At 36.1% G+C, this 26,389-nt stretch overlaps 1 protein-coding gene across 10 annotated transcripts in view; it reads right to left on the bottom strand.

The window, feature by feature from the left end:
* Positions 1-26,389, bottom strand: part of UTRN (utrophin) — a 448,326-nt gene that overhangs the window by 269,807 nt on the left and 152,130 nt on the right. For all 10 annotated transcript variants that reach the window (XM_072965969.1, XM_072965972.1, XM_072965970.1 and 7 more), the window contains 11 exons: positions 24,815-24,985; positions 22,744-22,923; positions 18,738-18,872; positions 16,860-17,009; positions 15,233-15,394; positions 14,653-14,781; positions 13,782-13,955; positions 11,951-12,106; positions 7,406-7,576; positions 2,867-3,046; positions 652-780 (listed from right to left, as the gene is read on the bottom strand). In XM_072965969.1, the coding sequence (XP_072822070.1) occupies positions 652-780; positions 2,867-3,046; positions 7,406-7,576; positions 11,951-12,106; positions 13,782-13,955; positions 14,653-14,781; positions 15,233-15,394; positions 16,860-17,009; positions 18,738-18,872; positions 22,744-22,923; positions 24,815-24,985 (1,737 nt within the window). The remainder of the gene's footprint in view (positions 1-651; positions 781-2,866; positions 3,047-7,405; positions 7,577-11,950; positions 12,107-13,781; positions 13,956-14,652; positions 14,782-15,232; positions 15,395-16,859; positions 17,010-18,737; positions 18,873-22,743; positions 22,924-24,814; positions 24,986-26,389) is intronic.

The following is a 26,389-nucleotide window of genomic DNA, read 5'->3' as shown; positions in this document are numbered from 1 at the left end:
AGGAATGAGTAAGGGGTACCCTCAGCATCTCGCTGAAACTGGAGCCCCTGAGACAATTTTTTTTTTGCTGAACACCACTGAGTCAGGGTATCAAGAGGCCGAGCAAAGTTAAGAAGTCTGCCAGACACAGTGCTTCTGAAAAAGTGTACTATTTTCCTCAAAGAACTGATTCCTCTGAAAAGATGGGAATATGCAACAAGAAATGAAAGCCAGATACTCATTCTAAAGTCAGTTTGACTTTTGACTTTGTATGTTGCTACAAAATTTTGCAAGTCATTTAAAAAATAACTAAGAATGACCTTTTGCTGTTAACTAATGACCCAGCATTCACTATTTTGTCTTATGTGACAAAATGGAGAGGTGTTTTTTTTTTAACTTTTATAGCTTATTAAATTACAATGGAAAACATTTCTTTACAATTCCGTAATATGTTTTAGATGCTAATTCTTACATAAAAGGAATGAAACAAAAGATAAACCAAGAAAAAACAAAAAACAAAGACTAATTCAGTTTATCCCACCAAAATAAAAGCTAATTAATCCACCACACAGGAAGCATGTGTGCACAGGTAACTTGGAGTGCTCCACGACAGAAAGACTACAGCACAGCCTTCCATTCCCAGAAGTGTTACTAATTCTCTACGTTTTCTACCTTCACAATTTCTTCCCGTTTACTTGCTGGTTTTTTTTCAATCTCATCCAACAGAGCTTCAGCTTGATAAAGCCAGGTGCTTATGTGAGCAACATTTCCATCAAATATTTCCAACTGGTTCTGATGGTTCTAGAAAGGAATTAATAAAATGCTGATGCAATCTTAAGAAATATTTAAGGCGATAATCTTAGAAGACGTTTAAAAGAACTTCAAAGAGCTAACTGTATGCTGAATTTCAAGAATTTCCACCTTCCTGCAAAGCTCTTCCTCAATGAATAAATCTCCTTCCTAAAAATGCACAGTTATGGTTGAGCACTTTTTAAATTTAATTTAGACCTCAAAACAATAAAAAGTTGAAGAATAAAAGGTGAAGGTATCTTTTCTAATTTCATTTTGTTTTAGTCCCTATTCCTCATTCTTATATTACAGATAATCTCATTTGCCCTGCCTTGATCATATTTGTTAAAAACTCATTTAGGGAAGTGATAATATAAAAGAATAATTAAAATATGGTTGAGTAAGACTCTGGCCACTCAAAGGACTGTACGTGCTTAGAGACAGGACCTGTGTCTTTTAACCTCAGTAACATCACCACTTCATATTACAGCTGACACAGACCTCAGTGTTATTTTCTGAAGCAAGACATGAAATGTGATTGAGAGAATAAATTTGAAAGCAGAAGCAAACAGTTAGGCTGATTAAAACTACGTAAAATTGTTAAGGCAAGAATTTAGAACTTGATTGAGAAGAGTGGGGGAGCCTTATGATGAAATCAGCAACTTTTAGGAATTATATTTTATATGAAGAAAACTAGAAAAAACTTAGAATAAAAGTGCTTAAAAACAAGGAAACAAATTATTAATCTATAATATAGAAAAATCATTGAAAAAAGAAAAAGATAACTAATAAACGACATGAGGAAAGTTTTGACAGTGGTCTGGATTTTGGCTAAGAACTGATAAACACCAGACATTCACCTCTATAAAGCAGGCAAATCGAATGTTTTAATAAGATTAGAAAGATATTATTTGAAAGGAGATTTTAGAAGGTACAGGCTGAAGAAGATAGAAGTAAGGGTTGTAAGAATGTGGAATAAAACCAGTTATAACAAAAATGAATATACAAAATATTTAATAAACATATTCTATGAGCCGAGAAGTTCATATTTGTTATTTGACATTTAACAACTCTGTTAGATACGTTCTTTTAATCTCATATTCTGTACAGGGAAATTAAAGCCCAGTGACATTAAGTAATTTACCCAGGGTTAGGAAGATAATAATTCATGGATGAACTCTGGATATAAATCTGACAGATCAAGACATAAGCCTACCAACTTCAATGCCCTAAAACATTCTGATTGATTTCAGTAAATATTCAAACACACAGTAATTTATTTTTCTCTGTTTCTATGCATTACCTAGTAGGAAAAAGTCCTATCTCAGACATGTCAGAACAAATAATAATTTATAGATGAGAACTCTCTTTAAGGGAGGGATGGGTTAGGTTGCCATACATTCACTGTTAGTAAAAGAGGGACAGAAAACCACTGTGAAATTAAATGATCACTATTTCCATGAAATACTGGTTAACAGTATAGTGGTATAACCAGAGTCTAACAACATATAACATTTAACAATTACTATAATCACCATAATACCTAAAATTGCTTGTTTTAAGTATAGTTAAATAAGAGTCCTACATGTTTTATGTCATATAATCACAAAAACTATATGAGGTAGAAATTATTAGGCCCATTTTACACATGAGACAACTGAGACTTAGAGAGCATATAAGTGACTTGACCAATGTCATCCAGCTACTAGTCAAAATTTCAACCTAGGCCATCAGATGCTAGAACCTGTGCCTTTAACTAATATACTGATATTAGAACATTAAAAATATTACATATACAATGTATGATAGTATGAAAATTAAATACAAAACTATCATTAAAATGTAACAAATAAAGCACATTTGCTAAGATATTAAAGAACATATTTCTATGTGTCTCACAAATGATTTATTACTTAATAGAGACATTTTGAACCCTTTCTAGTTATTATCTTTCCAAAGGAAAAGATAAAATGTAGTCTAATGAAATTAATTCACAAGCAAAACAGAATTGAGGAGTTGGAATTCTAGCCAAGCTGTGTTCATTTTTTAAAAATTAAAGGAGAGAAGATCTCATCACTCAATTTTTCCTGAAACATACCATCAAAGTATTGCACCAATCCTCGGTCCAGGTGCGAACTCGGCTCCACCCGGCGTTAAGGACACAGAGCTTCTCTTCTAAAACAGGCTCACTGCCCTCGATCAGGTTCTGGAGGGCAGCACTACTCTCTGTGACGGTGTTTAAATCAGCTTTTCTCTTTTCCAAATCCTTCAGAACATTCTAGAAAACAAAAATTCCAGGACCCACTTGATCTTTCAGAACATTATAAAAGGTTATGCAATCTTTATTTTGTTTTCTTCCACGGTCATGACTCCCTAGATAACTTACAATATGTCAAAGGTTCACAAAATTCCTTAACTTATTAACATTAGATGTTTTAAGTTTCTTACAAAACTTATAATATTTAACTATGCAAATACCAAAGAATGTAAAAAATTTAGATGTGGAAAAGGTAATTACTTCATTTACTTTAAGTATGAATTTCATTTATTACACACTAACACCAATTATCTTCATCACAACTCTAGATGTAAAGAATCTATTTCATTTTCAGGAACTACAAGCTGGCAAAGCAAGACTATCCCAGAACTCACAATTCTAAAACATTCATAATGAATTTATCTCCTTGACTACTACAGGAAACTACTGATGTACACTATATGTACTTTCAAGGACTACATCCTGTAACTAGGTGACATGACAGATAGTCTGTTTATAAACATCACCAGAAAATACGTCATCTTAAGTAAACCATAGGAGAACTGAACGTCTAAGCTTCGGTTTCACAATTGTCATAATATGTAAAGATAATACTCTGGATGGTAGTCTGATAACTTGATTCTCACATTCAAAAGTCTGACCAGGCAAGGTATGCATCCAGAGCTTTGTAAAAAGAATGCTGGGTTCCAAAATTAAAGCTACAAAGTTCTTTCAATCAAAAAGTAACAAGCACATATCTACCCTACTGCTGTTGCTCCTTTTTAGAACAAAACTTAAGCAAATAATTTCAAGAAGCTCAAGACTATATTTAATCTCACATCATTAAATCACATTTTGAAAGGCATAAAAATTGCAAATTCACAAGTGAGTCAAGATGTAAAGACTCATTTGGTCATGTCAATTTCTGGTGTATGTATAAAGGCACTGAAATATTTCTCTCAAGTGTTCTTCTCCAACAAGGAGGGGAAAAAAATCCAGATTACCCACAACCATGCTCTCTGCAGTTAATAACTTTCTGCATTCCTTCAGTGGCTATGTACTGATTGACTACAGTAGTCTTTAGGAACTATAAGAAATAATTAACTACAAGTAGTTAAATTTAAACAGTATACACACTATCTACGCTAACAGACTTCATCGTAAAGAAAATGCTACATTAAAAAATAATTATTTTTAAGCTATGGAATAAAAACCATAAAATGCAAATGCTTTTTAAATTTTGTATTGAAAATAATTTTACATATTTTAAAGCACAAATACATTAAAATGTGAAATATGCATGTTGTTGAAGTATGAAAACACAATGTTGAAAAAAATGGGTCATTATGTCACATACTGATGTTTCATTTAGTTTACTCTAGTGAAGGGAATGTGCTGTGAATTTGTGATTCGTATATACTATCTTCATTATTTCCAATCTGAAGTCAGATTAAATGGGAATTTAAGAGGGAACAGTTCCAGAAGAAACAAACTTATCATTACTTACTGTCTTTACCTTAAAAAATGATGAGAATCGACTGAAAAACTAATTGAATTTATGCAAGTGCATAATGACAGATGATTAAAAATTAAATATGCAAAAACCAATATTACCTATGTACCAGCTCTAAGAAATTAGTTTAAAAAAGGAAAAGCGTACTTTTTACATATCAATAAAATAAATATGTAGGAATAAACTTTTTTGCATATATGCATAATGTTTACAAAGCAAAAAAACAAAGCATTATATAGGGATGTAAGGGAATCTGGCGGGGGGAGGGTGGGAATGAGACATTCCATGTTACTAAAAAGACTTAATATAACAAAGATATAAAAGACCTCAAAATAAATGTATAAATTTAAGGCAATTCAAATAAAACTTTCTAACAATTTTGCTAAGAATTTGAGGGTAATAATCCTATAGTTCATATGAGTATATACAAAAGAAGAAACATAAAGATGGAGAATTCTGTCTTTACATGTTAAAATATAAAGCCACACAGTTAAACAGTTAAACATTTCAGAGGGCCAGATCAGTGAAGCAGAAAACAAAGAAAAGTAACAGCAAAAAGAATATATGAATTTAGCATATCAAATCAGGTGGGAGAGGATTACTCAAAAAATAGTGCTGAGATAATTGGTCAACTATTTGGGAAAAAAGGTTAGAGCCTTACCTCATGATATACACCAAACTAAATTCCAGAAGGATTAAAGCATTAAAGGTAAAAAGATGAAACTATAAAAGAGCTAGAAAGAAATATAAGTAAATCATTACGTAACTTTGGAGTAGAGTTGGTCTTTCTAAGCATTAAAGGCAGAAATTATTAAGAAAAAAAGATTTCATTCTTTCAAAAATGTATAATAACAGTGTTTAAAACATACAGAAGAGAAAGGAAACTACAGCAGCAAAAAAAAAAAGCACCATTAGACAACACACTAAGCATTAATCACTGTAACAGGTAAAGATCTCTAAATAAAAGACCATATTCGTGATAGAAGCTACAAATGGCCTACAAACTAATGCAACATGTTTTAATTAAATACCCAAAACATATTTGCCTACCGTTGTCAAAAGTGTAGTTAAAGCAAGCAAGTAGGAATTCTCACTCACAGGTGCTGGGTACAACATTTCTGAAGGACAATTTCGTAATAGGCGTAAGATTTTAAGATGGATATATCCCTTGACTCAAAATTTTTAGGGCTAAGAATTTATCCTCAGGAAATAATTACGAATGTATACTATGATTTGGCTACAAGTATATTCATCACAGCACTTTTTACAATAACAAAAATTGGTAATGGAACATGAATGGAGGAATGAGTCAATAAAAAATAAAATATGCAATGAAATACTATTCCGATCTTGAATGTGTGACACAAAAACACTTATAGGTAAAGGAAAATGTTGAAGATCTAAGGCTTTTTAAAAAATTTTTTATCTATTTGTATTAATTGGGGGTGGTAATTAGGTTTATTTATTTATGTTCAGAGGTAGTACTGGGGATTGAATCCAGGACCTTGTGCATGCTAAGCATGCGCTCTGCCACTTGAACTATATCCTCTCCCCTAAAGATATAAGGCTTTTAAAGAAGTTCATGAAATACTAAATACAATGCAATTCTTTTTTAAACATATGCCTGTGCCTGCATGTCCATATGTACCTATAAAAAAAAACAAACTAATAGGGTATTCTTTGATTATAGATGATTTTTGCTTCTGTCTTTTTTTGTGTTATACCATGCAAATCTCACTCAGTTAGGTTATATGACTTACATTACTAATAAGAAAATAATGACTTTCAAAGTGTATTGTACAAAGAAGATAATATTCTGAAAAATTGTGCTGAACACTGGAATTTGACACAACAACATTGTAAAATGATTATATTTACAAAAAAATAAAGTTTGATGCATTCATCCACTGTAACCCAAGAATTCCAGTGTGCTTCATTTCTTTCATACATCCCTTTTCACTTCACATAGTCCACGGCATAATTATACTTTTCATGAGCTATTTTCTAAGATGAGAACAATCTTTCTAGCGACTAATATCTTAACTGTCTTTCAACGGGGTTATCGCCAAAGAGTGTTCAAATTAAGACAGAGTTGTATCACCCCACGATGTCATAGTACCTCCCCTCTCCCCAAAAGCCGACACCTATAGAGGATGTCAAAACTGAAACCTGCGGCTTTATATAAAGTTCTGTCATGGTATCGATCACTTATTTTCAGCACTTATCTGTAGTACACATGCTTCTTTCTTAGGAAATAAATTTAGGAAAAGAGAATGCCTTGGTTAAAAAAAAAAAAAAACAACAACTGCTTTGTGTTTCATTCCATTCTTTGACCACCTCAAAAGAGAGAATCAGCAGATCAGGTCTCTAGGCTCTGTAATTTCATGTAACTACAGGGCTAGAGAAAACTCTTGGATCTTTTATTGACTTTTTTGAAAATTCTATTCCTAAGCACTTTATACCCCTTAGCTGGCAATAGAAAGATTAGTTACTGGTACAAAAGTTATTATAGAAGAATTAATAAATAAACTCAGCATGATACTGTTAAAGAATGAATCTTCAAAAACTGTCACTGATTCTGAAGGTGGTAATTATGTTTTCAAGGACCACACAAGCATAGTGACTACAAAGGCCTTGTTGATGAGTCACGTGAGTTTAACTCTTTCAGGATCAAGATAAAGATATCTTCTGAAGATAGTTGCTTTGAAAATATTCTTCTTTCTTAGGACAGATGTGGAAAAAATAATGGAAAAAAGAAAAGACTATATTTAATATGAAATGTAGAGAAACGACATCTACCCAGATTTCCTTGATCAAAATGCCACGGATTACATTAACATCAGTGGTTCATCTGAACTACAACTTACTTTAGCCCAGGAAATTTCTGTATCCAAGTCACCAAGCACACCTCCTGAAGTGGATTTCTGTACCAGTTCAGTTTCAGTAAGAGAAAGCCATTCAGAGAGAGAAGCAGCCTCTTTCTTCATTTTCCGAGCCAACTGTGACGCTCTTTCCAGATCCTGCTTTCCCTCTGTCACCTAAAAGAGAGAGAGAGAGAGAGAGAGATGAGCATGAATGGGAGTGAATCAGAACATTAACTAAAGATCCAAATGAATTCATATTTAATCCCCAAGACATACTTAACCCTTATCTCTGGTACCTAGAATCACTCCATTCTTCCATTTCTGCAGAGGGACGATATACTGGAGAGGTTAAGTGTCAGGCAACTCTGGGTTTTAATCTTAGCTCTACCACTTACTTCCTAAGTGACCCCGGGATAGGTATAGCCCTCAAAAGGCCGTTATGAGTTTTAAATGAGAAAAATACACACACAAAGGGCTTGCCTGAGTCCTTGCAGCAAAGTTAAGGAATCAATGAAAAATACTTTTTTTTTATCATTTTGAACAAAAGATGCCTTAAAATCCTCTTAATGAATGATTCTGTTTAAAAAACACACACTTACACACTACTTTCTAGCAATGTAAGGGGAAATAGCAAGATTCTTCACAAAGATATGTTTTACAATTAACCACTTAATTTAAAATACAGTAAATAATACATAAACTTCTATTATTATTTTGTTCTTATTGTTGTGGACAGAAAGCAAAATGAACTGAACTGATATCTACCAGGTTCTTAATACAGCTCCAGGATTGTGCGAAGGAACCTTACACATGCTATACAATAAAACCCTGTGGTAGGCACTATCTTTTCCATTTAACAGAACAGGACAGTGATGCTTACAATGGTTAAGGCTATGCCAGGACAGCAAGGCCATCAGATTGAGCCCGGTCTGACCCTTGACATCACATGGTGGCACTCTCAAACTAAACAACCATTCACAATCTAATGCTGAGTTGACACTTTAAAAGACATCACAACCCAATACCTACATAAAAACATGTTCTTCCTTTCACGTGCACATATATAGAGACAATAACATTACCTAAATAGTAGAGTGATAAATGATGTACAGGATGAAATTTTCTCACATGATGCAAAATGATATAAAAATCTTAGCTATAAAGGTCAAATTTCTTAGTAAGTAGCATGGGGTTACATTTCTGTTTTTTACTGGTCCCCTAGGTTCAATGTGACTCCTTCACACCTCAAGGACTGATTATTATTAAATTCCTTCTTAAAAGTGAGATTCTTTTTCTATGGAGTTTAAGTAAAATTTGTGACTCTAAATTAATAATAACTAATCAATGTAGACCTTAGAAGACAAAAACTTGAGTTACATTAAAAGATATTATATATTCAAGTGATACTTACCTGACTGACTTGCCTAGGCAGCTAAACAGTCATCATAAAACTTACGGCTACCAAAGATTTGTGTACACCAGGAAGGAAATAATTCACAGTTCAACTTATAAGAGTTTACACTCTTCTCAGCCTAATCAATACATTTTAAGATGTACTGAATATTAAATTAGACAACATCAAGTTGTAAACCTTTTACCTAGCCATTTATCCCTGCTTCCTCATGGATATGCAACCATTTCCTCTCAACAGGATCACTCCCACCAGGTATGAAACATACTCAAGTTATTTATCTACCTTTCTGTCTGTCTGTCTGTCTGTGTCTCTCTCTCTCTCACACACACACCCACACACACGCACACAGATTCCCTACTTTGGCCCCATCTCCCCTAAGGACTTTCCTCTCTCTTACCTTTCCCACACAAATGTTTAAAACCATATCTCACCTCCCACACATATTTCAAGCCATGACATTGTGGCTTCAACCTCCATCACTCCACAGAAATTATCTTGGCTAAGTTCAGTTATGACCCCAATGGCACCAGATCTAATGGACATTTGTAAGTGGACATCATGTTTAACTTCCAATGATATTCGAAACAGGTGCCCACGCTCATTCTCAAAATACCCTCTTCCTTTGGCTTCCCAGACCCAGCACTCTCTTGGTGTGCTACCACTTCTTGCTATTCACTGTAGTTCCATACAGTTGCATAATGTGAGTTTTAAAGATGCACAAGGTGATAATTTTACACACATATATATTGTGAAATGATTACCACAATCATGTTAATTAGTACATCCATCATCACATATAGTTAACTTTTTTTTTGTGGTAAGAACACAAGATCTACCTTCTTAGCAGATTTCAAGTTTACAATTACGGACAACAGTATGGAGGTTCCTCAAAAATTTTTTAAAAGAACTACATAATGATCCAACAGTCCCACTTCTGGGTATACATGCAAAGGAAATTTAAGTATTCTTTTAAAGAGATACCTGCACTCCCATATTCATGCAGCATTATTCACAACAGCCACAGGTAGACAAATGGATAAAGAAAATGTGATGTGTATATATATATATACATACAAAAGACATATATATATACTACAGTTTCTTTTACAAGCTCATCTTCCTCAAACTTCCTACTAAATGATGTAATTCTTCTAGACAATTCAGGCCCTTTTTCTTTTTCACTCTGTCCTCTCCTTAGGCAATCTCATCATCACTGAAAACTTTAATTACAACCTCTCTGCAGATGACTCATAAAATTCTTATCTTCGGCCCAGATATATTCTGCAGACTTTAATAACTTTATGAATATCTGACATACCCAATTAACTCTCTCAAAGGTACCTAAAACGTCAACATATCGAACACATGATTTGTTATGATTTCTCCATGTTTCTACCCTTCCCTCCAGTGTCTGTCCCAGTGATGGCACCATGATCAAGCCAGAAACCCAGGAGTCATCCTTCATCTCTCTCTCTCTCCTGCTTCCCTACATCTAATCCCTCCCCAAGTCCTACTCATTTCACTTCCTACAGTGCCTAAAAACATCTGTTCACACCATCTCCACTGCTACACCCCAGTTCAGGCCATCATCGTCTCACACAAACAGCATAACAGTGACTTCCTAACTGGTCTGCTCACATCCATTCCTATGTCTCTGCAAACCACCCTCCAAACTGCAGTGAGTGATCTTTTAAAAAACACATATCTGAGCACGTCATCTCCCTGCTACAACCCTGCAATAACTGCTTATTACTCGTAAGACACAGATTAAAATCTTCACCACAGTCTCTAAGACATTGGTACGCTCTGGTATCATCCCATCTCTCCAACATCGTGTTCCCACACTTGCTCTCTGTGCTTGAGCCACACAAATGGACTATGCTGCCTCCTACCACAGAGCCTTTACACGTGCTGTTCCATCAGCCTTGACAGCTCCTCCATTGGTCTCACCCAGGCTATTCCTACTCATCCTTCAGACCTCAGCTTATGGACCACTTCCTCAGGGATGCTTTCCTAACCCGACTGGACCAAATCCCCCTTTACATATACTCTTAAAGTGGTACATACATTCCTTCATAACACTTCAGACTGATAATCTGATATTATTTTGTGCAACTGCTTGGTTAATATTTTCTTCTTTTATGTTTTTGCTCACCACTGTCTCTCCACTGCCTGAGTAACTCCTCACAACACAGTAAAGTCTCAGTTGTGTTGAATGAGATGACTTAAGCCTAAAACCAGTCACAGACAACTGGTGTAAAAACCAGTCATACGATTTGCATTTACAAAACGCCCAGTCAATGAAAAAGATAGTAATATTTCACAAATAACTTCAGCTGTATAATGTTTTAACAGCTCTAATGTACGTGTTCCAGATGTGCAGTGTATAGAAATGACACATGATGTGTCACGCCAACAGTCTAATCTTACATAAATGAGGCCCAAATTGCCCAGGCAATATATGACTGTTTGTTCTTACACTTAATTTGAAAGTGATCACAACATTTCAGCTAGTATTCTCTGGGCTTGTGTAGAAACTTACTTTATATTTAAAAACCAAAGTAGGATCTAATACATCACCTAACACAGCTTTTCAGTATTGACAAGAAGATTTCACTTCCACAGGTTTCTTTTGGTTTTGCTTCCTTGGCTTCAGGACAAAGATTCTCAACGAGAATCCTCATGAATTCACTAAAGTGTTCAAATTACAGATGTTTCTTGAAAGGATTTTAAATCTTGCTGATTAATGTGAATTTCCTGTCACTTACAATTTAGTGATGTTTTTAACATGTCTCAGTAGACTATTCAATTTAGCCATCCAAGGACCAATAACTTGAGTTTATACAGAGACTATTATTCATAGAGTGTCCTGAGAATAACATGGGAAATGTCAGTAGCCACAGAAAATATTAAAATGACTCTGGATTAAATATTAAAAATAAATTTCTATGTAACTATTCATCATTGGAATAGTAACACATAACATTTCAAGAAATATAGTAAAAATTACTGGAATAAACAAAAACATACTTATTGATGCCATAAAATTCAAACATGCATTCTCTCAGAAATGAAATTTTAAAATACATCAATGAGAGAGAGTCAGAGGTCGGCAGGGTGCAGGCTCTCCTCACCTGGGCGCCCAGGTCATTGTAGAGAACCTTCAGAGAAGTCAGTTGCTCATCCATCCCCTTGGGGTTGTCGGTTTGCTGTTTCTGGACAATGTGTCTTCCTGTTTTGATTACAGTCTCCACTTCCAGCTTGACTTCACTCAGAATTTTATAGAGTTTCTTAAAAATAAAGCAATACACTTTACATATTGTAGTGAAAACTGGCTAACTGGAAGCATTTCAGAACACGGCTTACAAAGACTGACAACTCAGAACTAACAATAGAGATCAAAGGGCTTTATCTTTTTCAGATCTGGTTCAAAGAATGAGTAAAATGAGATCAAGGTTGTAAAAACCTTTAAAAATCAACTAAGAAAATACACTAATAGAGATTATATATGTTTTATTAAAAAAAACCCTCAAACACGTATTTTAAAGATTTATGAAAGTACTCCATAATATAAACATTCTTCCTACAAAAAAGTGGGAAAATATTAGGACTGAAAGTTGAATGTCTAACATTTTTTAAATTACATTTTAAAATCCTAAATGCTGTTACAAGAAAAAAGCCAATGTTGGCTATTTTTGTCTGTTGGAGCTTGAAAGAATTAAGATTTATTTTTTTCTTACAGTTCTCTGAAGTACCAAGTCTACCACAAGGAGCACATATTATTTAATTAACAAAAAGGTATATAAAAAGCTCAGTGTATCAAGATGTATATGACAACAGGAAGTCGCAGTTATGTAGGTCAAATTCAGAGCTGCTTTCATCCTAGTTACTTTGAAGTCAAAAAGCTTTATTCTGGGCAGGTTCTCTTGTGTCCATTCATCATGATTTTGACCTGAAACATCTCACGTGGCACTGTCACATAAGAACAGACCACTGGACTAAGTACACAAGGTCGACAGTGCTTGCTTTGTTGATCTCCGTATCTCGGTAAATAAATATTTACATTCATATGCACAATTTATATATAAAATTTCACCCTATTTGTTCATTCATTCATCCATTCCAGATTTTGAGTAATTACACAATCTTCAGTATGCAATAGACATGTGGAGACTGCAGTTTTGGAAAGGACAAAGAAATCTTCCCAGACTTTTCTGGTCTCAACACCTGTCATCTTTAGTTTCTTCATGATTCTTCTCAAGCAGAACACTTATTCCAAGATTGTGCATGCTTAGCTACATTATTTTTCAATTTCTATGCAACTGAATTTTAAAGTTCAAGACTAAAATAGTAATAAGGCCTTATAAATAATTTCTTCTTTCATATCTTAGGTTTAAACTTTGATTTAAAATTTTATTTTCCTAGAGAATGATTTTTTTATGTTATGATGTTCCTGACATCCATTCTAAGTATAATTTCTTCTTTCATACTTTAGGCTTAAAGTTTATAAATTAAAATTTAAAATTTTACCTCCCTTGAGAAGGAAATTGTCATACACTGCAATATTCCTTACATTCATTCTAAGTATGGTTCTTCTAGCTAACTCAAATCTATCCTTTAAAATTTAGTTTATTAGCCACATTCTTCCCTAGCTTCTCTAACTTCATACTGTGATTAAGATGTGTTTCCTTCATTTGTTTAATCATGTCATATACATGTGTATTCTAGTTTCCTTATCTCAGTACACTGTAGTTGATTTTACTGGCTATCTCTCCTATTTCTTCTAATTACCTTGGAGGAAAGGACCACACTCCTAATTTTTTAGCCTGTTTTTCATCATTTATCCCTATTTTTAGCACACTGGAGACTAACAATTATTGAACAAACCATGTACTAAAGCACTAGATGAAGCCATATTAGCTACAAAGAAACCCACTGGACACATTAACCGCCCAATGATCTCACCATACACTTGTCCAGGTGTGTCTGTATGACATCAGGGTCCACATCCTTCACATCCAGAACATGAAGTTCTGCTTTCACACCATCCAGCACACGCTTGCAGTCAAGCATGCGCTGTTCAAAGTTAGCAGGCTTCTGGAAAAGCTGGAACTTTGTGGTCACCTCTCGAAGTTTCCTCTGTTTGCAGAAATGAAAATAATAAGCACTTCACATCAGAATGGTCATCTCTCTCAGCAGACAACAGTACTATGACACACACTGCCAGAGAGCTGTAAAATAAAGCGCCAATAAAAACGTTCCTTAAAAGAATGCAGTGAGGTTGCCCGATCACCTCAGCGAACTGCACAGCCCAGTGTCATGAATTCCAGTGTCTCAGTCTGAGATATAATGAAAGGCTAAGCTAGCCTTGCTGGAATTAACTGCATTAATTTTCTCACCTGTTTGAAAAACAGTTCAGGAACCTAGAAGTCACAATGCCCTTCATCACAAGCTCAGAGTGAAAGTCAGTCTCACATATCCTGTTAAGGGACAACGTGGGTCTGTATCCCATGCAGTCAGCCTGCCCAGTGTATCAGCCACACCAGTACTGATGGCGGCTCTGCACTGAAGGGAAAACCTATACAAAGCTACCTTCTGTGTCTAGATTGCTCCCTCTTCTCAGCTCATCTAAAAAAAGCAGATTCAATATTGTCCACCCACGCAACAGTTTGTTTCTGCTGCCCTGCCTAGTTTGGAAGGCACTTTCAACACATCACTCCCATCCCAATCTTTACATCACAGAGAAGACCAAGGGCACCCAAGTCATCAGCTCACTCTCACTTTCTTTTTATGCCCAACACACTGAAAAGTCAAAGGAAGCCGTTCTCCCTCTCACCTGCAGCCCATCCATCTGACTTCCTCCTCTAGCAGTCCTGCCGTCTGGGGAGGTCAGAGGCTGAGAACGTATGTTCCTTCTCAGCTCCTCTAGAGTTAGCTCCTGGGCTGAGATCTCTGCTTGGATTTTCTACAAAGAGATTAGAAAATGGAGAGAAGGTCTTTTTTTTTTTTAAGTGTCACAGAGTCATATAACACATAAGAATATACTGGCCCCTGTACAAGCTTTAATAAGTGTGCAGTACAATAATAACACAGGCCACCCGTATTGTAGGACAGCTGTGTGTGGGGCATGGAGGTCTTTGTGTTTGTCACTTCTAATGTTCGTCACTTATTTATAAAGAAGGAATTTTCCCAACTTTATAGCTAAGAAAATTCTAATTCTTAAGTGGTTGTAATTTGCCAGGATCTCACACCAAAACCACGAGGACCCAAAAATCCACATGCTGCCCTGCAAGTAAGGTCAGCCTTTCTCACTGACTCTCCGTTGGGCTGGCAAGAGAGGCTGGTGCCCTGCAAGTGAGAAGACAATTCCACATGCTTTCTTTACGATGCAAACACCCTCACGTCCCTGGCAGTACCTGGGCTTCCTGCGGGACTTGGAAGGCATCTATCCTGTCAGTCAAGTACGTTGTAAGCTGCTTGTCCAGCTCCCCTAAGCTCTCCTGCAAGACCTGAAGCATGTGGTCAGTTTCACGCAGGACCTGGAGTTGCTTTTCCAAAGAAATCTGCTTGCTCTCTGCCTACATGGGGGAAAATCTAATCATCAGTTGCTCAGCACAAATATAAACAGCTGAATATAAGAAAAGCCTTATGTTCTGACCACCAAGAAAAGAAACAACTATAAAAGCACTACTTCAAGTGGCCTGCATGGCAAATAAGTAATAACTAGCAAGCATCATGAAGAGGTCCCTCTAGTATCTTACGTATCTTGCAGGAAATCACTCATTTTTAATTCTTTCTATACAAAGATGACAAAATATAAAAATGCCCTTTAGGGCACTATGTTAAGTGAGATAAGTCAAACAGAGAAGGACAAATACTGCATGACCTCAGGTATATATGGAATCTCAAAAAAACCAAAACAAACTAAAAAACGATGTAAAAACACAAAGCTCATAGACAGAGAGAATTGGTGATTGCTAGAGACAGGGGTAGGAGTGGGTGAAATGGGTGAAGAGGGTCAAAAGGTCAAACTTCTAGTTATAAAGTAAAGAGTTTATAATATAGTAATTATAATTATTATATAATAGTAAGTCATGGGGCTGTGATGTACAGAGTGATGATTGTAGATAATGACACTGCATTGCATATTTGAAAGTTGGTAAGAGTAAATCTTAAAAGTCCTCATTGCAAGGAATAAATCTTAAAACTATAACCTCATGCCAGAGGTTAACTAGATTTATTGTGGTGATCACTTCCCAATGAATACAAGTATCAGATCATTATGTGTATACCTGAAACTAATATGTTATATGTTAATTACACCTCAATCAAAAAAGAAAACAATGTGTGCCTAAATACATTAAAAGGGAACATAAAATATGTCATTTAATTGAAATTCAGGGCGTTTTTAGGAATCAGCAATAAGCCTATTAACAAGAATATAAAATATAACAGAAATGTCTATCAGTAGAATGAACATATAAATTTTTTCCAAAGTTTAAAAAAGTTCTACAGATATGCACAGTGTCAAACACTATTTACCATACTTTTGGGTTAAGTTTGATGCTATTCATGACCTAAACATGACTAGTTATTTTTTAACATGTGTTTGAAAGCTTCTAATATCCACCCAACCCTCCAGTAAAAAGTCTCCTTTCTCTACTTAATGATATGAATATGCATGCTGTGATAACATTCTGAAGATGCATCTAAGAGATTATGACATTTTATAACAGCAGCTTATGTCAAATTCTGATGGCTCTAAGATTTACTAGGATAACATGAGTTATTATTCTTATATACATCTATAATATGATCCTTAAAGGAAATTAGATAGTTCAGAAGTAGAAACAATTTCAACGATAGATTTTTTTATTCATCAAGTTCTACCTGCCTTGTAAGTTTAAGGTCGGCTCTTCCCCACCCAGTATTCCAATGCCCTCAGCATCTCTGTTGGTACCACCTTTCTCCCTGGTGTAAGTTCTCGAGGCCAGCTCCGTACATAAACATCTAACCAACACTCACGCATGGCCCAGTTCTTACCAGGTGACTCAGTTCTTCGTATCGACTGTTGAAAGCCTCCAGTTTCTCACTGATGATGTCATCAAGGATCCCTCCATCAATCAGGGTCTGGCCAAGTTCCCGAATCTGGGTGCGATTATCTGCTGGATGTCGCAAAACAGATTCTAGAGACTGGATGGAGGTGGGGAAAAAAATAATGCATTTACTAAGGCAAAGTGTATCACGGATCCTAAAAAAGGAATTTTTTTAACAAATAATTTCATCTTCTAGAAATCTACCTAAGGAACAAGAGCATAAATGATTAATCCACAAAAATGTCCCTCATATTATTAACACATAAAATTGAGAACTCAGCATGAAAGATAATATAATATAATCCAAAAAAAGTTCAATAATTATTCATTACATGGGAAAATGTTCACGATGTGATACCAATTTTAAAAGCAAAAAAGAAGGGGAGAGTATAGCTCAGTGGTAGAGTACATACTTAGCATGCATGAGGTCCTGGGTTTAATCCCCAGTACCTCTGTCAAAATAAATAAATAAATAAACCTAATTACTGTCCCCCACCAAAAAAAGACAAAACAAACAACAACAAAAGCAAAAAAGAATACTATACAAATAAAAATTATCTCAGATTGTTATTGGTTATGTAACTAAAAATAGGTACTCATTTTTCTACAACATCTACAAAATATTAGGCACTGTTCTACACACATACTTTATATATACATAAATCTAGCTAACCACATGGGCTAAATATTGTTCCCATATTACGGATGGGAAAACTGAAGCTCAGAGAGGTTAAGTAATTTGCCATTATACACACAGTAAAAAGAAGATTCCAACTTGGCTCCAAAGCCTTGGTGATACCAAAGCCTTTGATCCAGTTACTAAAAAGTAATACCTTCCAGCATGTATATGTAAAAAGAAAATAATGATGATAAGAAAGAAATACACTAAAATGTCCTAAAGGGTTACCTTAGAGTTCACTTTATACTTTTCTCCATTTTCATATTTCTAGAATGCACGTTTTAATTCTCATGTTAGGAAAGTATGTGTCTGTAAAATAAGCTTTCATAATTCTTTTTAGTACTCTCAATCCCTCGCTCTGCTATTTTATGCGAGAAGTGACATCTTTTCTCCAGCAGAGCATCTGGCTCCTGAAATTTAGGTACCACATCTGACTTATTCCTGACCTTTAATACAGTCATTTACTTAATTACCACATCATGTTCCTACAGTTTAAAAAGCATAGCTACCTTCTTCCTCCTTTTTTTTTCTTTAAAGCAAATCTATTCTCTTCACATTTTAATTCATTTAAGTAACAGGTATTAAGTTATCATGTGCTACAGGCTGCACTGGTTACTGGAGAACAACCAAAAATTCAGGCACATTTCTTGGCCTCAAGGAGCTCAAGCCCCGGCTTGGGGATAGGATCCTATGTCTCCAACACTGCCCTCTCCAACCTGTCTTCCTCCAGCTTTTCACAACTGAAGATAACAGAGCAGGCACCAGTGAAACACAGTCCTTGCTGGGTCTAATAAGCAACAATAGCTTTATGAAGACGAAAGGTAGCAATTGTCCTAATAACATAAGGCAGAGTCTTACCCACGGACTGGTGAAAACCACCTGGAAAGTCACTAGAGCACTTTGTGATGTCTAGAATGTACTAATTAGCAAACAACTAACCACCTCATGAGGCTGAGCTAGTGGGTCACCAATAATCTAAATATATATGATGGTATAAATACTTCAGGCAATGGAAGAAAACACAAGTTACACCGAAAATCACCACGGAAGCAAAAGTGTTCGCTGGCATAAGGCATTACGTTCCTCGTTAAACCCTCATTCGGCCTCACTGCAACCAAAAGAACCACTCATAACGCAGGCTCCCACCTCCAGAGCTTCACTGACAGCATCTGTCTTCTCGGGCAGGGCCTCTGTGCTCTTCATCCGCTCCTCCAGAGTGTTTAGCCAGGTGGTCTCAAGGTCCAAATAGTGAAGCAGTTCAATCCAACAAGACCATACCTCCTAAGTAGGCAGGAAAAAACTTAGATTAGATAAGATGCCACTTAGAGAGACGGTGCATCTCCCCCGCTACACATTCTCTTTAATTAATAATAATTTCATAGATACGAGTATATATGGGCACTGAGAAACTGAGGAAGCTGAAATTTCAACTAAGTGAAATAAAACTGAATTCTTCAATAGATCATATTAGACCAACTGGAGGGAGGAGGGAGGCAAAGAGGAATGACTTGCCTCACTCTTTAACAGTAAAATTAATTCCAAGACTCTATTTAAATGTCAAAAATAAAGTTATGTAATTAGTAGAAGAAATCAGGAGGGAAACATTATTAGTTTGGTTTTTTTTAATAGAAAGGTAAAAAATACCCAGACTTGTGACACTTTTTTAAAAATTACACAGGAAACTGGAATTCCCTGGGGTCCACCCTATTTCAACTTAGAGCTAACTGCTGTAATCATTTGATGTATACTCTTTCCAACTTTTTTCTAAATTCATATGAACATGTCTATACATCCAGAGGGCCACACTTTACCCCAGTTGGAGTTTTGCTATGCTTACTGTATTAGTTGCAACCATGGAATCCCCATTCCCGTGGGGAATTGGGGGCAGGGGCATGAATGTATCCTCCACTTCCTAGGAGTAAAACTATGGGAGGAGCAAGCCCCTTCCTCATATAGGAGGAGCCTATTTGATGGATAAATTTAGGAGACAGCTCAGCGTGGAGCCTCCTGGGTTGGTCCTCTTTCAGACCCATAGACTGAGGGAGGACACATCTAGTGTGCGCTCCACATGAGGCACACTCACCAGGTCAAGGGTCAGCAACTTTTCTATAAAAGGCCAGATAGTAAATATTTTAGGTTTTACAGGCTGCATTTGGTCTCTGAAACAGATTCTTCTTTATTTTTTCTGTGTGTGTGTGTGTGTGTGTGTGTGTGTGTCTGTGTGTGTGTGTTTTGTTTTTAACAACTCTTTAAAAATATACAAACCATTTTTAGCTCCTGGGCCATAGAGAAACAGGCCACAAACCAGATCTGACCCTCAGGTTGTAATTTGCCAACCACTGGCTAAGATTAGAAGGGAAATTGGTATCTGGTCCCCCAAATTTATATAGGCAGAAAGGACAGAGAAATCTACCCAGCTGCAAGCACAGCCCTATTTCTTATGGGAAGGAAAGGACAGCTCAAAGAGAAGCTCCCCCAGGAAGCAGCACTAGCCCCTAATAGGGCAACAGTCCCTGCCCCCAGAGTAGGGGCCACTGACTACACGTGCCCAGGTGCATTTCAGAATTACCAGTATTAGATTTAGGAGTCACTAATACCAGTGCCTGCCATTTTTACCTTCTGCTGCCCCAGCTTTTTTGAATGTGAGTGTCTGCTGAGGTTTTCCTGTACCTATCTCAGAATTGTGTTGGGTTTATGGGGTGCAGATAACTTATCTCTGTAGCGCCCAGGTCACCAGGTGTCACACCTAAATACCTGCACTGGAAGAAGCTGTTCCTAGGAGCCCCCTCTGCATTTGGACCTGATGCAGATCACAAGATCCTGAAATCCAAGCTTGATGCTGTGCTGGATAAGACTCTGGGCATCCCTGGAGAGCGTTAAGTGCATTTCCTATGTGGAACGAATGGAACTAATTTATGACCAGAGAGTGGATAACAATGGCCACAAATTTTCTGCTGCTAATCCCACGAAATGGTGAGACTGTTTTCTCCTCCCTGAGAATGTGGGTTGGATGTGTGATGTGCTTAGACCAAAAGAAGGCTACAGAGGTGGCACTGTGCTGAAGTGCAGACCTAGCCTTTAAGAGGACTGGCAGCTTCTGCTTGCTCCCTCTTAAAAGCCAGCTGCCACACTGTAGAAGAGCTGTAAACTGTGAGGTCATGGTGGAGGGAGACCTGGAGGATGAGAGGCTGTCATGAAGGTTCCAGCTGAGCTCCCAGTGAATGCAGGGACCATGTGGACCTGCTCCACATGGGGCAGAAGAGCCACCCAACTGAGTCAAATCAACCCACAGAATCATGAAAAAATGTATTAACGGTTGTTTTTGTAAGTCATTATGCTTGGGCAAGGTTTGTTACACAACAAATAATAACTGAAACATAAGTGTTTATATTTAAAATATAAAATCGTGGCTGGGAAGACTATATACCCCTTCTAGATCATGATTACTCCAAGAGAGGGATCAAGAGATGGGATAGGATGGGAGAGAAGGAAACAGGTTCTGTAGTGCCAATTAATTTTATTTTAAAACAAGATCTGGAAAAAATACAGCAAAATGTTAACATTTGTTGTATCTGAGGGATATGTATAAAGGTGTTCATAATATTAACTGTACCCTTGTATAAATTTGGACTGTTTCATGATTTAAAACATTTTAAAGGAATCTAAAAATCATCAAGGTAATAAAGTTGCACTCTTCAGTAGGATGGCATCCTTACTCTAATTTAGAGATTTGGCTGTTTCCACAAGATCCCTTGGTAATCCCTCACATAATTTTAACAGTGCTTCCATTTTGAAATCTCTTTTCTAATTCTTGTCACTTCCTCTTTCAAAGATACAAAGGTGTCACCTTTCTCTTTTATCTATAGTGTTCTCTCACATTTTCCCTTTTCTTCTTTCAGGCTAATTCTCTCAAACTACTTCCAAAGTAATTCTAAAAATAATTCTCCAAGCAATTCTACAACATCAAAATATTTCATTCCTCATCCTTAAACTGTCACCTCCAGGTCCTAAACACAGAAACAACACAGAATCCATGGTGGTCTTTTGTTAGTGTGGGATAACCTGAGGACCCCATTCATTATTTAAGCATATTGTGAGTACTTTGGCTACAAATAAAGAGGAAAAAAGAAAAGGCAAAATCATGGGTGGTTAGGATAGAGAAGAAAATACGGGCAAGACTATAGAATTCAATCCCAGGATCACTTATGGGGATTTAAGATTATCCATACAGAATGTTATATATTATATTTACAGAACTTTAAATTCTCAAATGAGTAACCTCAGCTGTTTTATGTTAGATGATATCTTAATATTACAGAATAAGATTTTGTTTGACTTGTAACTTTCTTATTAACTAATTTGAATTACACATATTTACCTTAGCACAAAATTGATTCAGAATAAGTGAATAATGAGCGAATTTAGCTTACATATTGTGGTTGTGATTACCATTTTAGGATTTATTACAATACAATCATTTGATTTAGGTTGAACTGAATTTAAATTGCTATAAATTCAAGGGCTTCTTAAGTCTGATCAATAAGATGTAACAAAAGTCACACTAATGTATAAACAAACAAGCAAAATCTTAATTTTATTTTTTTTTAAATCACAGAATCATCTACACCTTAAACTGGCCAGGGCAGGGGAAATGGTCCAGTAAAATACACATTCAAGTTCATCTTTTCTTCACTCTAAATAAAACCTTTTTTAGACACCACTCTAAAAAAAATACCCCTCAATTTATATCTCTGCACTAACCAGGCAAAACAAAACCAAGAAGATATTCACAGTATATTGTTTTAGAATTTTAGGACTGGAACAGACCCTACAGGTCATCTGTAACATGAAAGCCCTGATTTCACATTTAATAAACATAACAACTAAAGCTAAGAAACGACTTTACCAAGAACCTTCCACCAACTGAAGGCAGATCTTGGTCTTCAATTTTCCAGTCTCTGTTTCACTTTTATCAACCTACTACCTAAATTATTATCTACTAATTATTAATATTATGATCTCATGAAAGAACTTTTTTAATGATCTAGTAATTGAAAAGAAAAATGGAGAGTTTTTTTCCAAGATATGGAAATGGTTAGTACATTACAAAATCCGAATCTCAGAAATACATCAGCGAAAAAAAATACCATACCTCTAGTGTGTGGCACTTTCCTCGAATTCTATTACAAAGAAGTTGGTAATTCTCCAGCACGACATTGAGCTCAGATGTCAACTCCTGGCCACCAGAGGGCACTTTTGCAGCTAATAACTTGATGTTGTCCTTGAGAATCTTCACTCTCACCTCCTTCTGCAACACATCCTCTTTCGCCCTCTGTTTCAAGACAGAATGAACTTGAAAACTGCCTCCCTATCTCAGTAACCAACTTCTTTCTTTTTCAAAAAATGTGACTAAACCAAAATTAAAACATCTGGATGATTCTAACTACCTAGTTGGAACATTATGTAGGTAATCAATACAGAGAGCACCTGTGAAATACAAAAGGTAACTACAAAGTTCCACTCATTATACATCCCAATGTACACAGTCCCCACATGGGCATTTTCATTTAATAACAGCAGTGGTAAATACCTAAGTTATCCTAAATCATGTTCACTGACAGGATGTATTTTCAAAGTCTGGGCCCCTAATAAGAATTAAGTGAATTAATTTTAATTAAGTAAAGTTAATTTTAATATATTTTAATTGAATTAAAAATAATTTAAGTGAATTCATTAATTTTAATTCCCCTCCCCAAAATAAAACTTTAATTGACACTGGAAGTCTGAGCTTATTGGTCTGAAATATATTTTCACAAAAAATGAAAGTACACTATGGTGGATGTATTCTTTAAAAATAATATAAATGTATTTTTTCTCCTGGAACATAAGTATATCTATCCTTCTGATGATTAACAGCATTTCAAAAATGATGAAGTTATACTGGGAAGATCTGATCTAGAAATAACTTCTTTCCTGATTCTCCCTCTGTGCTTAAGATGAAGCCTCACACACAGGAAAAATCAAACTAAAACAGCCTTTCACTCTCCTGTGTAGCCTTCGTTACTACTTAATGGTTTTAAAATTCTCTAGGTTGGGGTAAAATGATTAAGTGTAGTGTTTTTTTTTTTAATCCTAATGGTTGTTTGGCAGAATAAAAACAGAATGTTGCCCGATCAAGGGTTTTACTCTCATTTTTCTAAACTCTCATTCCTAGCAACCTTAAGAAACCATAGAACGACAGTGTCAATAGCACAAAGGAGAAGAATAAATGAAATAAGATGGTTCTTAACACAGTAGGCTCCCTTTAAAATACTCTACATACTGAGTATTTCTAAAGTTCCAAGAAAAGCTACACTAAAGTGTTTCTTTGAAAACACTACGCTAAAAGCCCCTTTTATTTACTTTGATTAAAATACAATAATGCGCTGATGAAATATAATCCTTTAAAAAAAATCTGCAACAGAGATTTTTGCTTTTGTTACACTTGTAGGCACGTTAAGTGTGGGGTAAAACTGTGCTGATCTTTTTTTTTTTTTTTGTAGCTTTTAAGACATTATCTCTTTTGCCTTCAACACAGAAGGATACTTGAAGTAGTGCTAGAATGATGCCCAGTTCTTTCATTATATAAAAAAGGAGAGTTCAAGATTATTGTCATAGGAATGTAAGTTTTAAGGAAAGACATCCTAAGGACCCAACTCATACTCAATCCCTTGATGACATTCCTACCGCTCTTCTCACCTGCTCTAATAATATTTTGGTATTCATGCATGCCCCATGTACTAGCTGGAAGGATACAGCTGACGAAATAAAAATAAACCCCAACCAAAGTGGGAAGTCTCTCTGGTTTCTTACGAAAAACGATTCTTTCTGAAAGTCTTTAGAAATAGATAGTGGCGATGGTTGCACAACATTGTGAATACAAAATTGACGCCACTAAATGCGAGTCTTTCTCTGCGGCCCCCGCGAGGTTCTAGTGTAAGAAACTTTCCCGGGGGCCCTCATGGACCCAACTTATGGGCCAAGTTAAACACATGGACTTTCAGCATTCTATCCTACTGAAATCAGGCAGCTGCCCTTCTGTTCTCTTTTTAATTTGAGATCTTACCATGAAGGATTATACGTACAGATCACACCTTACAGCCAGTAGATGACTAACCGCCTGACTGATTTTGAAGGGAGGAGGGGAGAAGAAGGCCTGCGGACAGTGGCGGTCCCCACCTCACCTTCATCTCCTCCACAGCGCTCTCAAGTTCTTCCGGGGACTTGTACTCAAAATCCCTCTCCAGGTATTCTTCTTCCGCCTGCGTCATCCACTCCTGCATCTCTGCCAAGTCTTTCTTCAGGTTCAGCACTTTTTCCTGACTTTCAGACAATCTATTTTTTTTAATAGTAATCTAGGAAGGAAAAGTCATTCACTCCAATAAACAAATCTAAATGCTTTAAATGTCAACTTCTAGTTTCTAGTATCTAAAGACACAGTAATAACTTTCCACAAAGAGCCTTAAGGTTCAAAATTCAGATGAAATCCTTTATACATTTTGTGCTGATCCTGTGGAACACAAGCAATAGTGAAAACAATAATTATAACCAGGATTCCGTTTCACATTTTGGACATTCATCTAATTTGGAAATACTTCTTATTTTTTTGAAAATGAAACTTTTGATAGAGTAATACTCAAAGGAAGGACTCTAACCTACGTCAATAAAAGCACATATTTCATGAAAATCTACTGTAGCATTATTTATGGGGGAAAAAAACTGAACGAACCAAAACATCCATTTTCTCTTTTTAACAGGATTTCCCCATTAAGATTGCACTTTTAAAAAGCAGAGAAGAGGAGACTGCTGTTAAAGATGATCTTAAAACACTGCTTTATAAAGTTTTGGTTTTGATAATCTACTATACTTGTATATTCCACACAGATACAAAAAAAAGTTACATCAGAAAATCAATATTCCTCAGAATCCAGTCCAGTAACTTTGTTAAATATTTCAGGAAGACTAAAAACATTTTTCAGAGAGATCCTCCCTCTAACCACAAACTGCCTTCCACTGTGGGAGAAGGTATCGTCCCACACAGATCAGCCAGCATGCACTTCACTACTCAACTGCACACCCAAATTATATCGCGCAGAAGTGGTCACCTTGCCAGGGCTTGCCTGGCTGTGAAACTGATGGTGACGAAAGGGCAGGACAGGACTAGGATGGCTCTCACAGGAATATGGGGGGAGGCTTGGTGGCCTTCCCGTTCCTCTCTCTAAACAGGATCACAGTCATAAAAACAGACAGGGGCTGAACAAGAGCTTGGATTCCACTGCCCCACGTGGTACTCGGACAGCCTACTGCCAGCAGTGTACACAGTCCTGCTTCCCCCGTCTTGCTGATCAACACTTTCACCTGGTGAGCTTTAAAAAAAAAAATACAGACTTCAGGGCCCTACTTCCCCAAAATTCTGCTTACTAATAGTTTCTAAACACTAGTCAGTTATATAATTTTCCTGGATCCATAGAGAAATGAGAAAAATTAAAAATGCAGCAAAATTTTCAAAAAAAAAAAAGCTCTAAACTAACATTAATTCTCCTGATATTATATACTTTCTACCTTTTGGCATTAAAATGTTTTCCTTTTCGTGATATCATGGATATAATAAATGAGATAAATTTTTTATTTGTTGACTTTACATGCGTATCCTTTCTTAGCAAAATTAAACTTTGGCAACATTATGTTTGTCCAAAATTTCTTCAACCTTTTCACTATTCAGTGAACTGCTTTAGATAATTACTCATGCAACAACACAT

The sequence above is a fragment of the Vicugna pacos genome, chromosome 8, assembly GCF_048564905.1.
Source record: "Vicugna pacos chromosome 8, VicPac4, whole genome shotgun sequence".
Classification (NCBI taxonomy): Eukaryota; Metazoa; Chordata; class Mammalia; order Artiodactyla; family Camelidae; genus Vicugna; species Vicugna pacos.
Note: the sequence above shows the minus strand (reverse complement) of the source record. Positions and strands in the feature narration are given on the sequence as shown.